The sequence below is a fragment of the Aptenodytes forsteri genome, unplaced genomic scaffold, assembly GCF_000699145.1.
Source record: "Aptenodytes forsteri isolate BGI_AS27 unplaced genomic scaffold, ASM69914v1 Scaffold346, whole genome shotgun sequence".
Taxonomy (NCBI): domain Eukaryota; kingdom Metazoa; phylum Chordata; class Aves; order Sphenisciformes; family Spheniscidae; genus Aptenodytes; species Aptenodytes forsteri.
Genome location: NW_008794078.1, coordinates 520,219 through 536,790, shown reverse-complemented (window position 1 = coordinate 536,790; position 16,572 = coordinate 520,219). Strand labels below are relative to the sequence as shown.

At 39.2% G+C, this 16,572-nt stretch overlaps 1 protein-coding gene across 1 annotated transcript in view; it reads left to right on the top strand.

Moving 5' to 3' along the window:
• The first annotated feature begins 14,718 nt into the window (after positions 1-14,718).
• Positions 14,719-16,572, top strand: part of ETAA1 (Ewing tumor associated antigen 1) — a 16,773-nt gene continuing 14,919 nt past the window's right edge. Inside the window, exon 1 of the mRNA XM_009290960.2 lies at positions 14,719-14,776. Coding sequence (XP_009289235.1) covers positions 14,719-14,776 — 58 coding nt within the window. The remainder of the gene's footprint in view (positions 14,777-16,572) is intronic.

Below are 16,572 nucleotides of genomic sequence, written 5' to 3'. Positions count from 1 at the left end.
AAGATTAAAAGCCTTGTTTATATTATTACAAAGTTTCTTAAAATTCAGAAAGCATTTTATTTTTAAAAGCTGTCTTCTTACGAGACCGCGTTTTTTATACTCACAATGAACCTTACATCCAGTAAATTCTCTAGCAATTGACAAATTGTATTACATGAGTCATAGTTTGCTCCCAGGAATTCAGTGGATTTTTGCAATTCGTTTCTATGGCAAAAGAAGATAGCGGTGGGATAGGAGAAGCAGGTTTCACATTTTGCAAAGCTTTTATGAGATTTCAGAAATGTTCCCACTCCTCCCTGGGACCAAGACTTTTTGAATTTTATACACAAGAATGAGAGATGGACGGACAGACAGTCTTTAAAAGCTGGGTAGGTAAAGTACTCAGTGCTGCCCGCTTTGCCACTGTCTCCCATTTTACACGAGTGCCTTAGCCATCGGGTCTCAGGCTAGTCTGACACATCAGGTCTCAAGATCTCCTGCTAGCACGGCTCCACTTTGCATAAACAGTTAAATGCACAGCAAGCGAACAACTCGAAAGCCTAGTGTTCAGGGCACTCGCTTTGTAAATCTCACGTTCAAGTCCCTAGGCCCGAACCTTGATTTTCCACATTCCAGGTGAGTGCCCCCGACCGGGGCGCTACCTGATACTCCAACCTTGCCATCTCCTTCTGGTCTCAACCAGAAATTCCATCCGACGGCTGACAAATCTCTTCTGATGAAAGTTTCTTTGAAATTGATACCTGCCTGCAAAAAAGTTTCAGTTTCCTCAAACCAGCCTTTTCAGTCAAAGAAAGAGAAAATTCCCAACCCCTTCTAACCATTTCATTGATGGGTAAAATTGAGCCACTTGTATGGCTGGGAAACAGTCAACTTGGCTGGCATATTTGACAGTACAGCCGAAATCAAGGGGCGGTATTTTTGCCCACAACCACCTGGGCAAGCCATCATTCCTACAAAATGTGCTGAAGAGATGGCTTTGTAACACCGTGCTCCTCTGCCCCCTCTTTGTCCTTTATCAGAAGTCAATGTGCTTCACTGCTGCTAGAAACATTAGTATGGTTTTGTGATTAGAAAGGTTATATACGCTTTACAGTCAGTCACTTCATCCTGCCCCTGTTCAGATCCCTTAAAATGAGTAGAAACAGGGTAACTATTTGCCCGTTGCGAAGTACATAAACTCTGACTCTCATCATATATCTTTTTAAAATTTCATCATGAAGCAACCCCCTCCTCCCTTCTCACTGCCCCCATTACAACACTTGATGTTTTAAAAAGTTTTGAAATTGTTTTCCAAATGTGAAGCACTAACAGGATATCAAAACCAGCTTGATTTGTACTTGCTTAGGAGGGTAACTGCTATTACAATAACTGCAAATAAATGTGTACCATATCATATCTTCTGTTAATAATTTTGAAATTTGCAGTGATTTTAACACCTGTGCCATTAGTCCACGATAATTTGTGATAATTTCTGAAGTTCTGAAATGCATTTTTAAATTTAAAACTTCATTTTAAGGTATTTTTAAATTAAGGAATTCAACACAATTCCTAGTGACTTCCTGTTAGATAAAAAGCACGTGTCTAAATATACTTCTTAATTCTAACACAATGCTAGGAGCAATTCAAAATTGTTTGGATGTAGAAGAGCATTTTTATTCTGAACAAACAGATTTTAAGACACAGATATATCCATTTTAAAATTCTGAGATTACTTTCACATTCTATACAAAATTAACTACTTTTAGAAATTATGTTTAATTTTTCTGCTTTAAAAGGCATTTTGAAAGTTTAAGAAATATATATATGCAACATAAAATAGCCTCAGCAATGTACGATTAACTATTTTTGCCTTTTTTTTGCTTAAAATTTACTATTAACTAAGATCAACTTTATGGGGGTCTAGACTGTGTTTCCCTCCAAAAATAGTTTGCATTTGAATTTTTTAATATTTAGAGTAGAGCTTTCAGCTGTGTATATAGTACTTTAAAATATGTGAAGGTCAAAGTAAACCTTCATTTTAAATATTTCAAATTGTTATAGTTATTGCTTTGAGATAATATGACATTTACAGTAATTGCTGAAATTCCAATTACTTTCAGTAAAAGCTGCTTCTTTTGCAAGTTGTTAAAAAATATAAAGATGCATTGGATATTGCATTGCTGGAGACAGAGTCTGCAAGTAAAGGCAATTAAATGTGGGTTTGATGATACACAATGTACTGGACCAACATTAAAAAGACTTTTCCGTGTTTGACTATTTACCAGTTTCGTCTTTAAATAATAGTCTTCTTTCGGCATGTAATGTATATCTGCTTGCACTAAACATAATTTATGAATATTTTAACACATGTGTACTCAGTGGGGTGTATTATCATACTGATATAAATAGAATTAATGAGCAGTCAACCTGCCACATGTCATGACATATGACAGGGCAGCCAGAGCATGGGAATAATTCTTTCTGTTTCATATTAAAGCTTCTTTTCCCAGTTGAATTTTTGTTCCCAGATGCCAACAGACCTAATTTTCTAAGGACCATTTACAAAAATAGTAAGAAATGACAAACCTGGACTAATTTATCTTGGGTCACTTCAAAGAATGTTTATTTTTATGCCATTTCAAATGCATAAATAAACAGATTAAAGGAAGTTAGTTTCTTCAGTTAAATTTTAGGGGTTTCACAACGAGGGGTTTGATATCTGCCTCAACTTTAATTCCCAGCAAGCAGACATTTTATTTGTTGTTGATTTTGATCTGTTTCAATGTCATGTTATCTGTTTCTTCTGTTAAGGGACTAGAATATATCAACCGTCTAAATAGAAAGATGACATGTACCAGGTACACAGCTATTCCAATGCAGAAAGAAATATAGATGCAGATGGATAAAATCCTTTTAACCAATTATTCATCCCAGTTTCAAAGGCTAGGTAACAATCTGCTAACCATGACTAATAAGATTTTTTTTAATAAAGATACAGTGTAAGTTGACAGAACATGCAAAATACAAAGCCAGGCCATATTCCCTGTTTGGCACTTTATTTTAAAAGATAAATATTGAACTGTAATATCAATTCTGTTTACAAAAGGCTGCTCGGTCAGCTGAAGGCCAAGGGTCATAATGAAATTAACAAATTAACAAGGGTCATAATAAAATTAACAAATTAATATCAATCAGATTGCCCAGCTAACATCTAATTAAAGATCCTTGACTTGAAAAGTTTTCTTTTCAGCAAAGAATACTGCAAATGCTCTTTGACGCTGCAGTGTTAGGCTACTGACAACAGGGAGGGAGATACATACGCTGCTTTTTCTCCTTTTTGGTTTGAAATCACTTTTTTAAAAATTATTTTATTGCTCATGAATCTTTGAAGTCATGACTCATTCTCCATCCTTAACAAGACAGTCTCCTAAAGATGGATCTAGTTCAAGTTTGAAGACTTGAAAGAAGTAAAAGAGACTTATCTCAGGCTCTTAATTACATTAAGGGACAAGGAGACCCTACAACTTTTTGTGCCTGATGATCTTCACGGCAGGGCAGTAGCACCTCTCTTGGGAAATCCAGCTCTGTCACACTCAAAGAAAAGGGGCACCATCTAGTGCTTTTTTGGAGGAAAAGCTGCTAATACTAGCAGAGGTGTAGCGGGGGGAGGAACACACGAGGGGGAGGGAGAAGAAATGACACTCCATTTTTTTCAAAAGACAAAGAAAACCTGTTGGCCTGTTTCATCTTCCATTTTGAGGCACTGCAGTATTTAGCTCCAGGCTGTAAGTAAAAATTGTCAGCTTTCACAAGGTGGAAGGAAGGAGTCCCAACAGCTAAAATAATATATACAATTTAAAATGGACGGGGGGCTGGTATACAGACATTATTCTGCTTAACAGGTATTTCTTCTGCCTATTAATACACTTAAACATTTCCCTATCAGCCCTTTTCATTATACATTCTCTCTTTTATTAATCTAAAAGAAGCCCTTTTTAAGTCATTTTCATTTCACTGGAGACTACGCTGCGCTGTTAATGTTCCTGGAAATGTTCTTACAAATAATCTGTCCAGAGTTCACCCAACATAACAAAGAGATTCTATGAAAAATGATTTGTAGCACAAAATCCTTTACAGTGCAATAAGATCAAGTTAACCACTGATGCTGCTAGGAAAAAGCTTGGGAAGGTTTATCTGATTGGCAAAATAAGTTCATATCTGAGTCTAGGGAAAGAGTGCCCTTTGATAAAATTTCACAGCACTAAAGTCTGATTACCTGAATGATTTTTGAAACCTCTTTGAAAACAACTTGGGGGGGGGGGGGGGGGGAATTTTTGATATTCCTTTCTGCTTTAACTAGGGAAATAGATGATTTTCTAAGAATTGTGAAATAGTAGCTCAATATTGTTTAACTTACTGATACTATGAATTGAGAGAAATTGTTTTAGTCAAACTAGTAAGTGCTCGGTCAAAATAACCACCATTTCAAAGGTACATCTGCTCCCTGGGAGCCCCAAATTGGGGATGTTTGTTGTGAACTGCAGGGGCTGTTGCCTTTCAGACACCCAGACCAACCACAGCTCTACACAGCATCAGAGCTCAGGACATGCTGAAAAATCAAACGTACTGATGCCCTGACCAGAGCCCCAAAAGATACACAGTTAAGATCAGTGCTCATTTTTTAACTTCTGGGCCATAATCTTGGATTCCCTGGGCACTCCAAGCTCTCAGTCGACTTTGTTGTGGTAACAAGGGAATGTCAGACCCCTGTGTAAGACTAAATAAACAAGAAATATTTCTACTAGAATAGTGCTGAGCAAAGCAAATATGCGGCTGGATGAGTAATTCTCGGAGGGAATCCTAACCCAGGAAACAAAAACAAAAATATATTTTATGTTCCTATAGAGCTTTTCTTATGAGCTTGATCATACCTGTAAGGAGACCTTTCACAAAAGAAAAAGCAGGTGTAGAGTTAAGGAACCTGACTAAGAGCAGGTAAGTTGGGAGCAAAAATCAGTAAAAACATGAGATTCCCAAATCCTAAACAGAACTAGAAACAACACGCTGGTCCTGGCAACCATTCAGGAGTACTCTGGTCTAGTGGTCTGACCACAAGCTGGGGAACCATACTTCTGACACATTTGCTCTGCAGCCCTCAGATTTCAGCATGTCAATTCAGGGCCTGCCCCACGGATACGCTGAGCTTCCTTGTTTTCTGGTGAAATCAGGAGCTCAGGATTTCTGCTGTTTGGACCACGGGCTCGAGTTGCCTCATTTTAGGCACCCATATTTTCAAATGTCACTATTTAACCCCTCTGTGCCTCAGTTTCCACATCTGTAAAACTCGATAGCTATGCTTACCTTGCATGGGTGTCAGGAAGATGTATTTCAAGTCTCTGAAGAACTTTGAAAAGGAGAAGCAAAACTAACTGAATTTACGTATTATTTGTCATTTTTTATCCCATAAAATGGAAGTCAGATGCAGCCCAGACTGTGAACTATAACAAAATGTTCACCTAAGCCTTCCCTATGGCTCTGATGCCAAAACAGACGGTGAATTCAGCATGGCTTTCCAGGAAGAAGGCAACTTCCCCACCTGCTGACTGGGCAACACCCAGGGTAAGTGGTAAGTTAATGTCTTAAATAACCACAACCTTTACTAACTGATTATTCTATCCATTTCCATTATATTCTTTAACTGAACTATCAATGCAGTTTACTGTGTATTTCTGATGATTAAAAAATCCCTCTTTAACAGAAGACTCCCTGAGAGGGAGCTTACTCTATTGGGAAGCAAAAAAATACAAAATAAATATAATAATAAAAACCTCTCTTTGGGGTTTTCTTTGGTGCAGCATGTACCTCATTAGATTTCAGGCAGACACAGTCTTGCCTTGACAGGTTTCAGATCTTCTAGAATTGATTAGACAAGCCCATTAGAAATGTCTACACCAGTTTCTTTCTAAACATGTATTTGAAGAATAATGGAAGACTTTACCTATCGTATCCCTTTTTAACAAAGCAGCCACTTGCCTCCCATGCTGGGTACCTTCACAAACTCTTAATGTATCTTCAAGTTTCTTGTCTGAAGCTTTCTTTCCCCTGCTCTAAGTGTGCCATTTTTCTCTGGTCTTTGCAGTCTCACTTTCCTGAACGCTATAGTTCAGTGAAACCCTCTGGTAATGACAGCACTGGAGTGATAATGTACTTTCCCGATTTCCCGTTAATAGTAGCACTTGATCCAGCAACGGGTGCCAGCTCAGTGGCAGAAGGATGCTTTAATATTTTCTAGAGGTAAAAGGACCAGTTCAATTTACAGCCTTGGCTAACTCAGCAGTTTTGCTCTGTCTTGGCACAGAAATGAATGTTTTAGTAAAACAAAGCAAAAAAAAAAAAAAAAAAAAAAAAAAAAAAAAAAAAAAAAAAAAATCCCCCTTAGTTTGCTCAGTTTTATGCCAAAGCAACAAAGTACAATTGTTTTTTTCTCCCTGAGGAAATGCGTGAAAACTGCATAATGCAATGAAGCAGTTAAAATAACTGAGGGGAAGGAGGGAAAAGAGAAGGGGGTGAACAGCAGCATTAGAAAGGAAAGCAGTTTGTTTTTCTATTTTAATAAGAGACACATAATCACAGACCATCCAACAATACGTGTATCCTTGCCGAAGAGCTGCTGATATTCTACATTAACCTTTGATAGCGAGAAGTGTATTACCCCTACTGTTTTCCACAATAAATTATGTTATATCTGGCATCCAAAGCGCTAGGAAGTGTTCAGCCAGCTGGAAGCACCAGATTGGCCCAACATCCCTAACGTTCAGATTATAAATAAAGGGTACCTCATACTGCTAGTATAACAAAAACAAGCAATGCAAAGGAAGGGCAACTTCCCCCCTGCCCACAGAAGCAAAGGGCATCAGTTGGGGAATGGCAGAACAGGAATTCAAGAGGGCACGGTTTCTGTAGTGAGATGCAGTCCCCAGCACGCCAAACCTCAGGCAAACGCAGGACTTCTCTGGTTACATCTTTACCGAGGCTCTGCACATAAAAAATGCCAAGGGGAAGTATATCTCGCTCTGCTCTTCCCAGATGGTATACCCACACAAACACACGCTCACACATACACATATCTTCCCACTCTTTAGGCAGCATTGCCTGTTCTCTTCCAGCCGTGAAAATAATTAGCTCAGCCACAACCTCAGTTTCAGAGGATGTGGTCAAATGTGCCATGGTGCACGCTTCTCCCACGCTCTCTAATCAAAGGACATTATGGCCATAAGTACATAACGGCATTGCGATAAAGGTTGAGGAAAACCCTGCCTGTTATAATCTGGAAGGTGAAGATATCAAATAGGAAGAGAACAAAAGATTGTCCCAAGACTCAAAACCCAATGACTGAAAATGGCTATAAATGGGCTTTTTGAAAAGTTTGCAGCAGATCCCACTCATTAGCTTGAGTGGGAGCACAACTGAACCAGTGCTGAGAGCTGCTAAACCAACTCTACTGCTGGAAAAATTAACCTCATCTATTTATTTTAAGGGCTAGACTATGGTGGTCCCTGGTGAGGATGTAATGGGAAGTCGGATACAAGGAGCTGTTCTCCTCACCACTCCTTTTCAGTAGGGGCTGGCCACAGCTGCAGTCCCCGTGCTCTCCTGAGGGCAAGAATTAGCCCCAAATTGGTATATTCCATCTTCATTACTCCAGCTATTATAAACATGGCTATATGCTTGCTTACTTAAGCTGAAAAATGGAAAAGAGGAACTAAAATTAAGGTTAATAGAACCGGACAGAGTATTCCCCATTTACCTTGCCCTCACCATAGCTGCTTCCCCCTTCTGCCTTGAGTAGATGCTTTCCGCCACAACAGCACTGTTTTTTTTCTTTTTCTCCTCTCTTCCCTCCTGTTTTTCTTTCCCTGGTGCCCTCTTCCCTCCCATTGTTACTGCTGTTGTGGCTGTTTAACTTTGTCTATTCAACATTGTCTATAGCTTGGGATTTCTGAAAGAAGACACTAAGACAGAAGCTCTCCCTCTCCGGTCTGTAACACCGTGGGCAAGGGCCCCGAAGAATTGTACTAACAAAAAAATTTATGAAATTTACAGCATCTTGTGATGGATCTTATGACTCAAAGGAGCTTGAAACTGGGCAAAGAAATAATGCATGCCCACCAAGATGTCTTTCAAAGTCTACCCATCTATCTCTCTACAGTTGGTCTGTGCCACATTCTGAAAATTTTCATTTAATTCCCCTTTAGGCAACTGAGGTGCTGCCTGGAAAGCCTTTAATCTGTTGGTTTTTGCAGGCCTGAAAGGGTTGCTGAGGTAAAACATATGCCACAGAATAAATCAGATGCCCTGATTTATTTCAGGAACATGTAAGTATTTGTGCTCCTCAGGGGGGTGGAGGGGAGGCTAGTCTGAATGCAAGAATCACACGTTTGCTACTACCTGTACATCCCAGGTTTAGACCTCTCTTTCTTGTTGTAGGAGCTGATGCTTCCCACTCAAAAGGTGGTTTGTTCAGATCCAGCTGTTGGCCCCACAATGACTGCTTGAGTTTTTTTAAAGAAATGGGGCTCCATCCCAAAGAAATAGCACAGATTTACTGTTTTTCTCTAAGACTCGTTACACCCGTATGAGATTTTTGGAAGAAAATAAAGACCCAGAGAGAAAGGTTTGAAGAAAAAGAGGCAGATCTGCAGCACTGCTTCCATGCTTCCTTTTCACTGTCAGGGACAACATACTGCACAGCTTGTTTAAGGATTCTGGATAGTGTAGTCCCAGCAGACATTTCCTGTACTAAGATGTATTCTTATTAGAGTTACCAAAAGGGAGTATTCAAAACATTACTTATCTGCACATAATCACTATATCACGCCATGTATCCTTTATTTTAATTCCTACTTGCTTGCTAATTACCCACCACACTGAAGGTCTCACAACTGCTCTCCTTTCAGCAGCTTTGTTTGCAAAGTGTCTGGCAATAATCTCACAGCAGTGTATTATCATGCCCTTTTCATCACACTATTTAATCAATAGGGTAATGACCTCATATAAGCTAGTTCCAGGACCAAGCCATGCCATGCTAAATAAATGAAACAAACAAAACTGTGGGCTACACGCTTTCTGTTTTACAAACCTGGATGTGAACCATTTCTGCATTAAAATCTATTATAATACATAGAAATTGCAAATTCTTCACATCTCTTGCCAGAAAAAAAAGATTCTACAGTACTGTGGGGAAATGGCTGGTTTCTTTAAACAGACATAATTGCAAAACATGTGTGTTCTTGGTCAAGTGTTCATAGGAAGATTTATCCCGATAACACTGGAAACAACCCTTTCCCCCAGTACATCACGTCATCACTTAGAGGACTGAATGGTGACCATCACAGCTAATGGGATGAAATCACATGCAGCACACTTCCAAAACAGAGGTTGGAACGAACCTTCTTTTCAAAAGGATTTCTGTTCTAGTGAGCAGAAGGAAAGCAGCTTCTCTCCATTTCCTGAGCTGTAAACTTACAAAGTGTGGTTCGCTTTGATTTTGCATCCCATGGCTGGATTATACTCTGCCTAATAAAGTGCATGTGAGACGTGTTTAGTAATGTGTGAACTCTGGAGCATATGTAGCATCACTCAAGTGCAGCGATTCTCTTGTCCAGAGGAATGGGGGTGATAAATTGGGTCTGTCTGCTCTTCTTAACCACCACTTTTCATAATACCAGTAGGAATTTAATTTCAGACAGACTTTTTTCATCAAATTTTGTTGTAACTGGACAACACAAAGAGAGGAACACAACTGACTAGCTGGCACACAGAGTGACTGCATATCCCTTGTATTCTTGGGGAAACCAGGGTAAAATATCCACAGCAGCACAGAAGTTTCGCCCCACGCAACCTCTGACAGAATGGTTAGGACAGAAAGTAAGCTGTCTTCATGACACCAGCCCAGCTGGGGAAGGGTAGTTCAGGGACATCTGAAAAGAGGATGAGTATGCACTAGAAGGAGCGTAAACCACGCAATTTTGCGTTACCATGGCAGTATCACCATGCACTGCTTTCACATGAACGGAGATCCCCCCCAGAAACTGTGTGAAAGAAAAATAATAGTTTTTAATCCTGTTTTATCCCAGATATTAACTGAAGCCAACCTATTTCTACCAATATACCTTGAGACAAATTTTTACAGGAAATTTTTTGCTGCACCAATGCCACTTACGTTCTTTTGGCGCTTTCCTTTTAGGTGTGTTATGAAAATGACAATGTGCCAGTCATCCAAGCTGTCGGCACCAGCTAAAATCTGTTCTGAGGCAGAGTAATTTACACTTGGATGAACACCTCCCAAGAAGTAATCACATAAATACCTCCACATTGAGATGCAACTCATTGCTGGTTAGGTAACTAACTCCTATAATGAGCGTAAGTGTGATCTGTCCCAAAGATCTGCGATGGCTTCAGTGCAAATATTCTGTTAAGCTGATGTAGAAGATGTTGGAGTGGTAACTATGCAGTGTGCCTGTGAAGCACTTGCTGTGTTACAAGATATTAGTTCTGGACTATAAAACTGCATTTTGGAAAATATTCTCTCAAAACATCCCATATGACACTAGTCTAGCAACGTAAGAACTTAAAAACCCCCACATTCCCAGTCCCTTAATGAACTGAAACTCTCCAATTGGCCCATCTGGTGGCCTGGCCACTGCAAAACTATTGCCTTTACTTCTGATGCAGAGGCAGAAATCACAAAGAATAGCAAAACATGAAGGAAGTGATAAGACTAAGAAAAGGGAAGAAAGAAAATTCCACACGTCTCTAACTAAGGCACACTAACCTCCAACAGTGGGTGGTCACACTAGACATTAACGGCTTCCCTGATATTTATTAGGACACTCAGAATTAATCAGTGTAAAGTATCATTGTCAGGTAACTGATTTTTTTTCAAACAAACAATTTTGCCTTCCCAGCAAAATCTGTCCTTGGATTACTCAGGAAGAAGGACATGTCATTGAATTATTTCTCTAATCCATCTTTACAGAAAATAAATGATTCCTATAATTGGTGATATTGCAGTACACCGTTGGTTAGGTACAAGAAATCCTTAAGCATCTTGTGAAAGGATCCACTTCTACAATGGCAACACATCCCTCTGACAGATGAACAGGGGTGGCTGGCATGAATATGAGACCTTCTGTCCTTCAGGGTGCTACTCAAAACCTAGCAGAAGGATCAAGCTGGACAGGATGGCAATGACTTGCCTTTACAGTTCATCACTTTGGTACCAGCTAGCTTAGCATATTGATACTTAAAATGCCACCAGTAGTTTTCAAGTTAAATGTTGACTTGAATGAACTCTCTTGCAAGAATATCTCTTCTCTGTCAGGTAGAGTTTCAAGCTTTTTGTACACCATTGTGTACATTTTCCCCTATCATTTTTGTTCTGCAAGCATCCTCGTAAGCTGGAGGCAGAAATCCTTATTCCAGAGCATTCTGCTCATGCAAAAATGTTACATCAAAAAAACCAGTTGGCTTTCATCTCTTACCACATAGGAAGTACAAGGTCATAGCTTTCCCTTCAGCCCTGTAAGCCTCTCTGCAGTCAGAGGGCAATGGGACACCATGGTCTCTCTGTTTACTTCTGGACATCTCTCTTTTACAGAGAAAAAGGAATGAGGAAGAAGAAGAAGAACCAAAAATGTGGTAACTTTCCCTCAGGTATTAAAAAAATCTTTCAAAACATGCGAGCTTGAAAAGAGACACACACAATCTAATATATTTATGAAACTTTTCACTTTAAGTCCTAAAAAACAAACAAACAAAAAAAACCCACTACCTCACCCTCCACTGTGAAGACTGCAGGACTTAACCACGTGGGCAGGCTGCATGGTAAAGACTTCTGAAGATCTTCTTACAAAAGATGGCTTTAAGTCATCCTGAGACCTACCGCTGACTGATCAAGGAGTGCAGGAGCACCTCAGAGAAAAGTCTACCTGATATAGATGGGGTGGAAACAAGCGAAAAAATCTAAGACATCAGAGCCTCAGATTTTTCACAATTTGGATGCGTGTCAATATTAAAGTGGAAAAAGTAGGAATTTGATAAAAAGATCCGATAGAAAAGCAAAGGAGCCATACAAGTGATAACTAACTTGATAAAGAACTAAAAGGAATAATCTAATTAAAGCTGATCCACATGGGTTTCTGGAAAACAGATCTTGTCAAGCTAACCTGATATCATTTTCTGATGTGATTACAAATGGGACTGCTAAAGGCAACCATCTTGATGGACGCCTGTAAGAGAGCTGGCTTTGTACCACACCATAGTTTGACCGAAAAGCTAAAAAGCATAAGAGATGGGATTCATCCACAGTAATTATAGCTGTCTAAAAGTTTGGCATCTTGTCTTAACTTCTCTATGTTCCCATTATAGTCAATGAAAAGAAGAAGGTACTGTTGAAAAGTGATTTATGACTTTTCATATAAGTCCACTACATCTTTCTGTGAAGGTCTCCATCTCTCTCCATTGTCTATTAAGAGCTTAGAAAACTACCAACCATTAGCAGCTAATTTTTGGATGGCTAGAATTAGATGTGATGAATCAGAATGGTATCTTAAACTACTTAAAAACTACGTAGCAGATACATCTAAGCCATCATTACGTGACTGGGGAACAAGGCACTGGTATTGGAATTGGTTATTGCCTCCTAGACTATCTTTCATTTTTGTTAAAAAAAAATCATTTTCACAATATTGGAAGATGACTAGAAAATGGAAAATAATGAGGAAGACAGTTGGGTTAGGTGAGTGTAACCAGACATTATGTACTTCAGTATAGTCAACAGGAAGGCCATAGATCAAGGAACGAGTATAATGAGACAGACGTAATGAGGGAGGACTCTACTCTGGGAAAAAGAGATCCTAAAGAGAAGGCAAGGATTTGGGAACAGAGGCCATAACGAGTAACCAGATCACTATGAATTTCTAGAGTTGTGCAGTAACAAAAAGCTACTATGCTCGCCAGATGTACAAACAATAACCAATAGGAGTAGGGAGGTTATGTTATCTTATTTGGCATCAGTGAAACAACTTGTAGTTTCACTGGGTTCATGGTGCTGTTTTAAGAAAGACTATGAAGAATTCCATGGGTTATGAGGAAGCCAGGGGAACAATTACGGTATTAGGAAACATGTCTTACTGCAAGAGACTCAAGGCGCTCAATCAATTAACTTATCAAAGAGAAAGTTAAAGAATGATTTGATCACAGTCCACAAGTGCTTACTATAGGGAACAAAAATTTGATGACAGAGGGCTCTTCAATCTAGCAGGCAAAGGCAGAACAAGATCCAAGGGCTAGAAGTTACAGCAAGACTAATTCAGTCTAAAAATAAGGTGCAAATTTTAAACATTCAGGGAATAACTTGAAATAACTTGCCAACAACTGTGATCTATTTTCCACCACCAGAAAATAAGTTTTAATCAACACTTGGCCTTGTTAGAACTTTATACTTGTATTTCTAAGCTTATTAATACATTCATTCTGAGAATCTCAGAACGTTACTGTGGAGAAAAAGAATAAATGTTGTAAGTTGGGAAGCGTTCACTGCTTCATTCACTGTGTATTCATACACAGCCAAGAGATTTCATTTCCATTTGATCACCAAGTCACAGACTCTCTACTGTGAAGCTTGCCTAACTGAAACACCTTCTTATTACTCCACACTATGCAAACCTTTTTGATTAATGAGCACTAACTCAAAGTAGATTGCACTAAAATTAGGAAGCAGGAAGAAATCATAATTTGCAATTATCCCTCGCAGAAATACCTCAATACAATACTTTAGAGTCATTTTAGGCGTGCCATTGTTTTCCAAATGTAAAGGTAAAACACAAATCACAATATGGTAAAGATCTCTCAGTAGGCAATTAAAAATTAATCAGCTAATTAGATCAAATGAATGAGAAAATAAGGTTCAGGAAGACATCCATTCTAATTAACATAATATTAACTTACAAAAGACTTGTTCAGACAAAAAAAGATCATCTTTATTTCACATATCAAACCAATCAATAAAAGGAAACAAACAGTTATTTCTTACCTTGTTATCCCCATGACCAAAGCCAAAAGGAAATGACAGTGAGTCAACCGCCTGTGCAACTGTATTCATTTCTTATTATTTCTAATCTTGTTAACTATTTGAATAAACAGTTTAAACTAACTTATATTAAATTTATGGGGATTCTACCTATATTGTGCCTACTCTATACTTGCTGTGTCTCTTAAGAATCTTCTAGGTACTTAAAAATAAAACTAGTGAGATCCAAAGTCTCACCTAGGTTTCTCCTCAGCTAGGTGATTCCTAACTAAAGCACAGGGCTTTACTGTGGAGACAGAGGATGTTAAAATAAGAAAAAAGTGGAGGGATTCTTAAGTCTGTGTCAGGGATGATAACATATACTCTCAAGGAAGGAAATAACATTATAGGACACCTTATTGAATAAACCTGACTGGTTAAGCGGAAAGGCTCAGGCAATCAGACAAGGAATTGGGCATGGTTGAACCTAATTAGATAGATTGCATAGATTAGAAATATCTGTAATTATAGGACAGTTCCTAAAATATTTTTTCAAATGTCAGATTACTCCAGCAACGACCAACCACCCCGACCTTCCGGTTGGAGTCACAGGACATATGCCACAGACTTTCGAGTGCTCCAAGGGATTCGGCAGCTGTGAGACGACCATGACTCCCAGCACTCCAGTGCGGCAACCAGGTGGACAGTTCCCAGCACAATCCACAAGTACCGCATTTTGCAGCCCCTCCTGGATCTCCTATGTGTTATCCAGATTCATATTATCCAGTGATCCCTTTGCCAGGCCAGCACAGCTTTCCTGCCCATCTCATGACACAGGCCTGGTTTGGGAGCAATCCTTGAACTTCCTGAGAGCTGCATGGGTCTCAGTGCTACAGGCCAGGCTGGGCACAACTGCATTATTTACTTTTGCAGGGGGAAAAAAGAAATCTAGAAAGAGTATGTAATGGTTTAGAAGCAGGCTTTGCAAACCAATTCCACAATGAATGTATTTCACTTTGATCACCCCTTCTAGCCCATAACAGAATTGAGGCAGTATTTTGTTTTGCAGAAATTAGTACCTTCAAGACCTGCAGTGAATTTATTATTTCTGCTAGGGCTTGCACTTCCTTTCTGATCCACTGCTGTAAAATCCAGAGGGACAGAACAGCGCAGAAAATTACTGCGAAGATGTAGTGTGACATAGGAAGAGTCAGACGCATTATGTGTGAACAATACGACAAAAGGAAAAGCCACCTGAAAATAAATGAAAAAATTAATAATCAAAAGGGTGTCTAATTCTTATCTGGGCACTTGTTTGCTCACTCTATGAATTAGGACCATCAGGCCATGGCGTATAAAGCTGGAAGGGACCCTGGGCCCAGAGCTCTGTCCTGCTTAAGGAAGCTGCCAGAACCAACCGTTCTGGGGAAAGAAACGGTACCACCAGAAAACAAGTGAGGCATCGGAAACATAATTTTTCTCTTGCTTCATTCCTGAAACTAGGGCTCCATGACTTGGGGCCAAACCTCCATATCCACTCCAAGCTTGGTCTTGTCACTGAAACAACCAATAATGGCTATTAAGTCACACAGGGCATCGGTCCTGTAATGCAGGCATCAGGTACTAGACTTCAAATCATTGTGCAAAGATGACAAAACTGCTGTTAGGAGAGAATAACTTCCAATTACCCCAACATTAAAACCAGCAGCAGTATATGCTGCATAATGAGAGTCACACACGCACATGGAACAGAGAGACTTCATTGTTATGCATTTCTATGTAAACTGTGGCTTATAGTTAATGGGATACAGGCTCAAAGAATAATGTATAGAATTTATAAAATGAAAGCCTCAAAAAAAAGCACTTTGGTAACAGAAATTGTTTTTTCAACTGCAAGCTATGAACACTTGACATAAAAATAGTCTATCCAGAAATCGCTGAGTATGTTGAAGGAAAGCGAAGAATGACTGCACTTGGAGAATTTCATACTAGTTTGATCACTGATTCTTCAGTAAGCTATTTAGGACTGCAGGCTAAACATTCTCCTAGAACAGATGTATCAATCAAAAGCTAAGCCTACTTTAAATAAATAGGCAGTGCCTATTTTCTTCTCCAGAATGCTTGATGAAAAAGCTGTCTTCTCTGGCCATCCATTGCTTTGTGTTTGGTAGCTGACAAAACAGTTCACTGATTTACACTGTAGCATGTGAGAGTTTTTGCAAGTCTAGATCTCAAATACAGGTCAGTTTTTGTCACTGATGAAATAAATAATCTACAGGATATAGAGTAGATGAATATTTGTCAGGCTTTCCAAACAAGCCGGAAACCTATTCTTTCCTGTTCTTTAAAGAACCCTCTAACTTACTTTCTTACAAGGGATTAAAAAAATTCCAGAAACTAAGAGGGCAGAACAGAAAACCTATTTCTCACTCCTTGATAGCCTGGAGCTGTAATACAGCAGGATCAACAGAGGAAAGGGAAAAGGGAAAAAGGGAAAAAGGGAAGGGGAAAAGGGGAAGAGA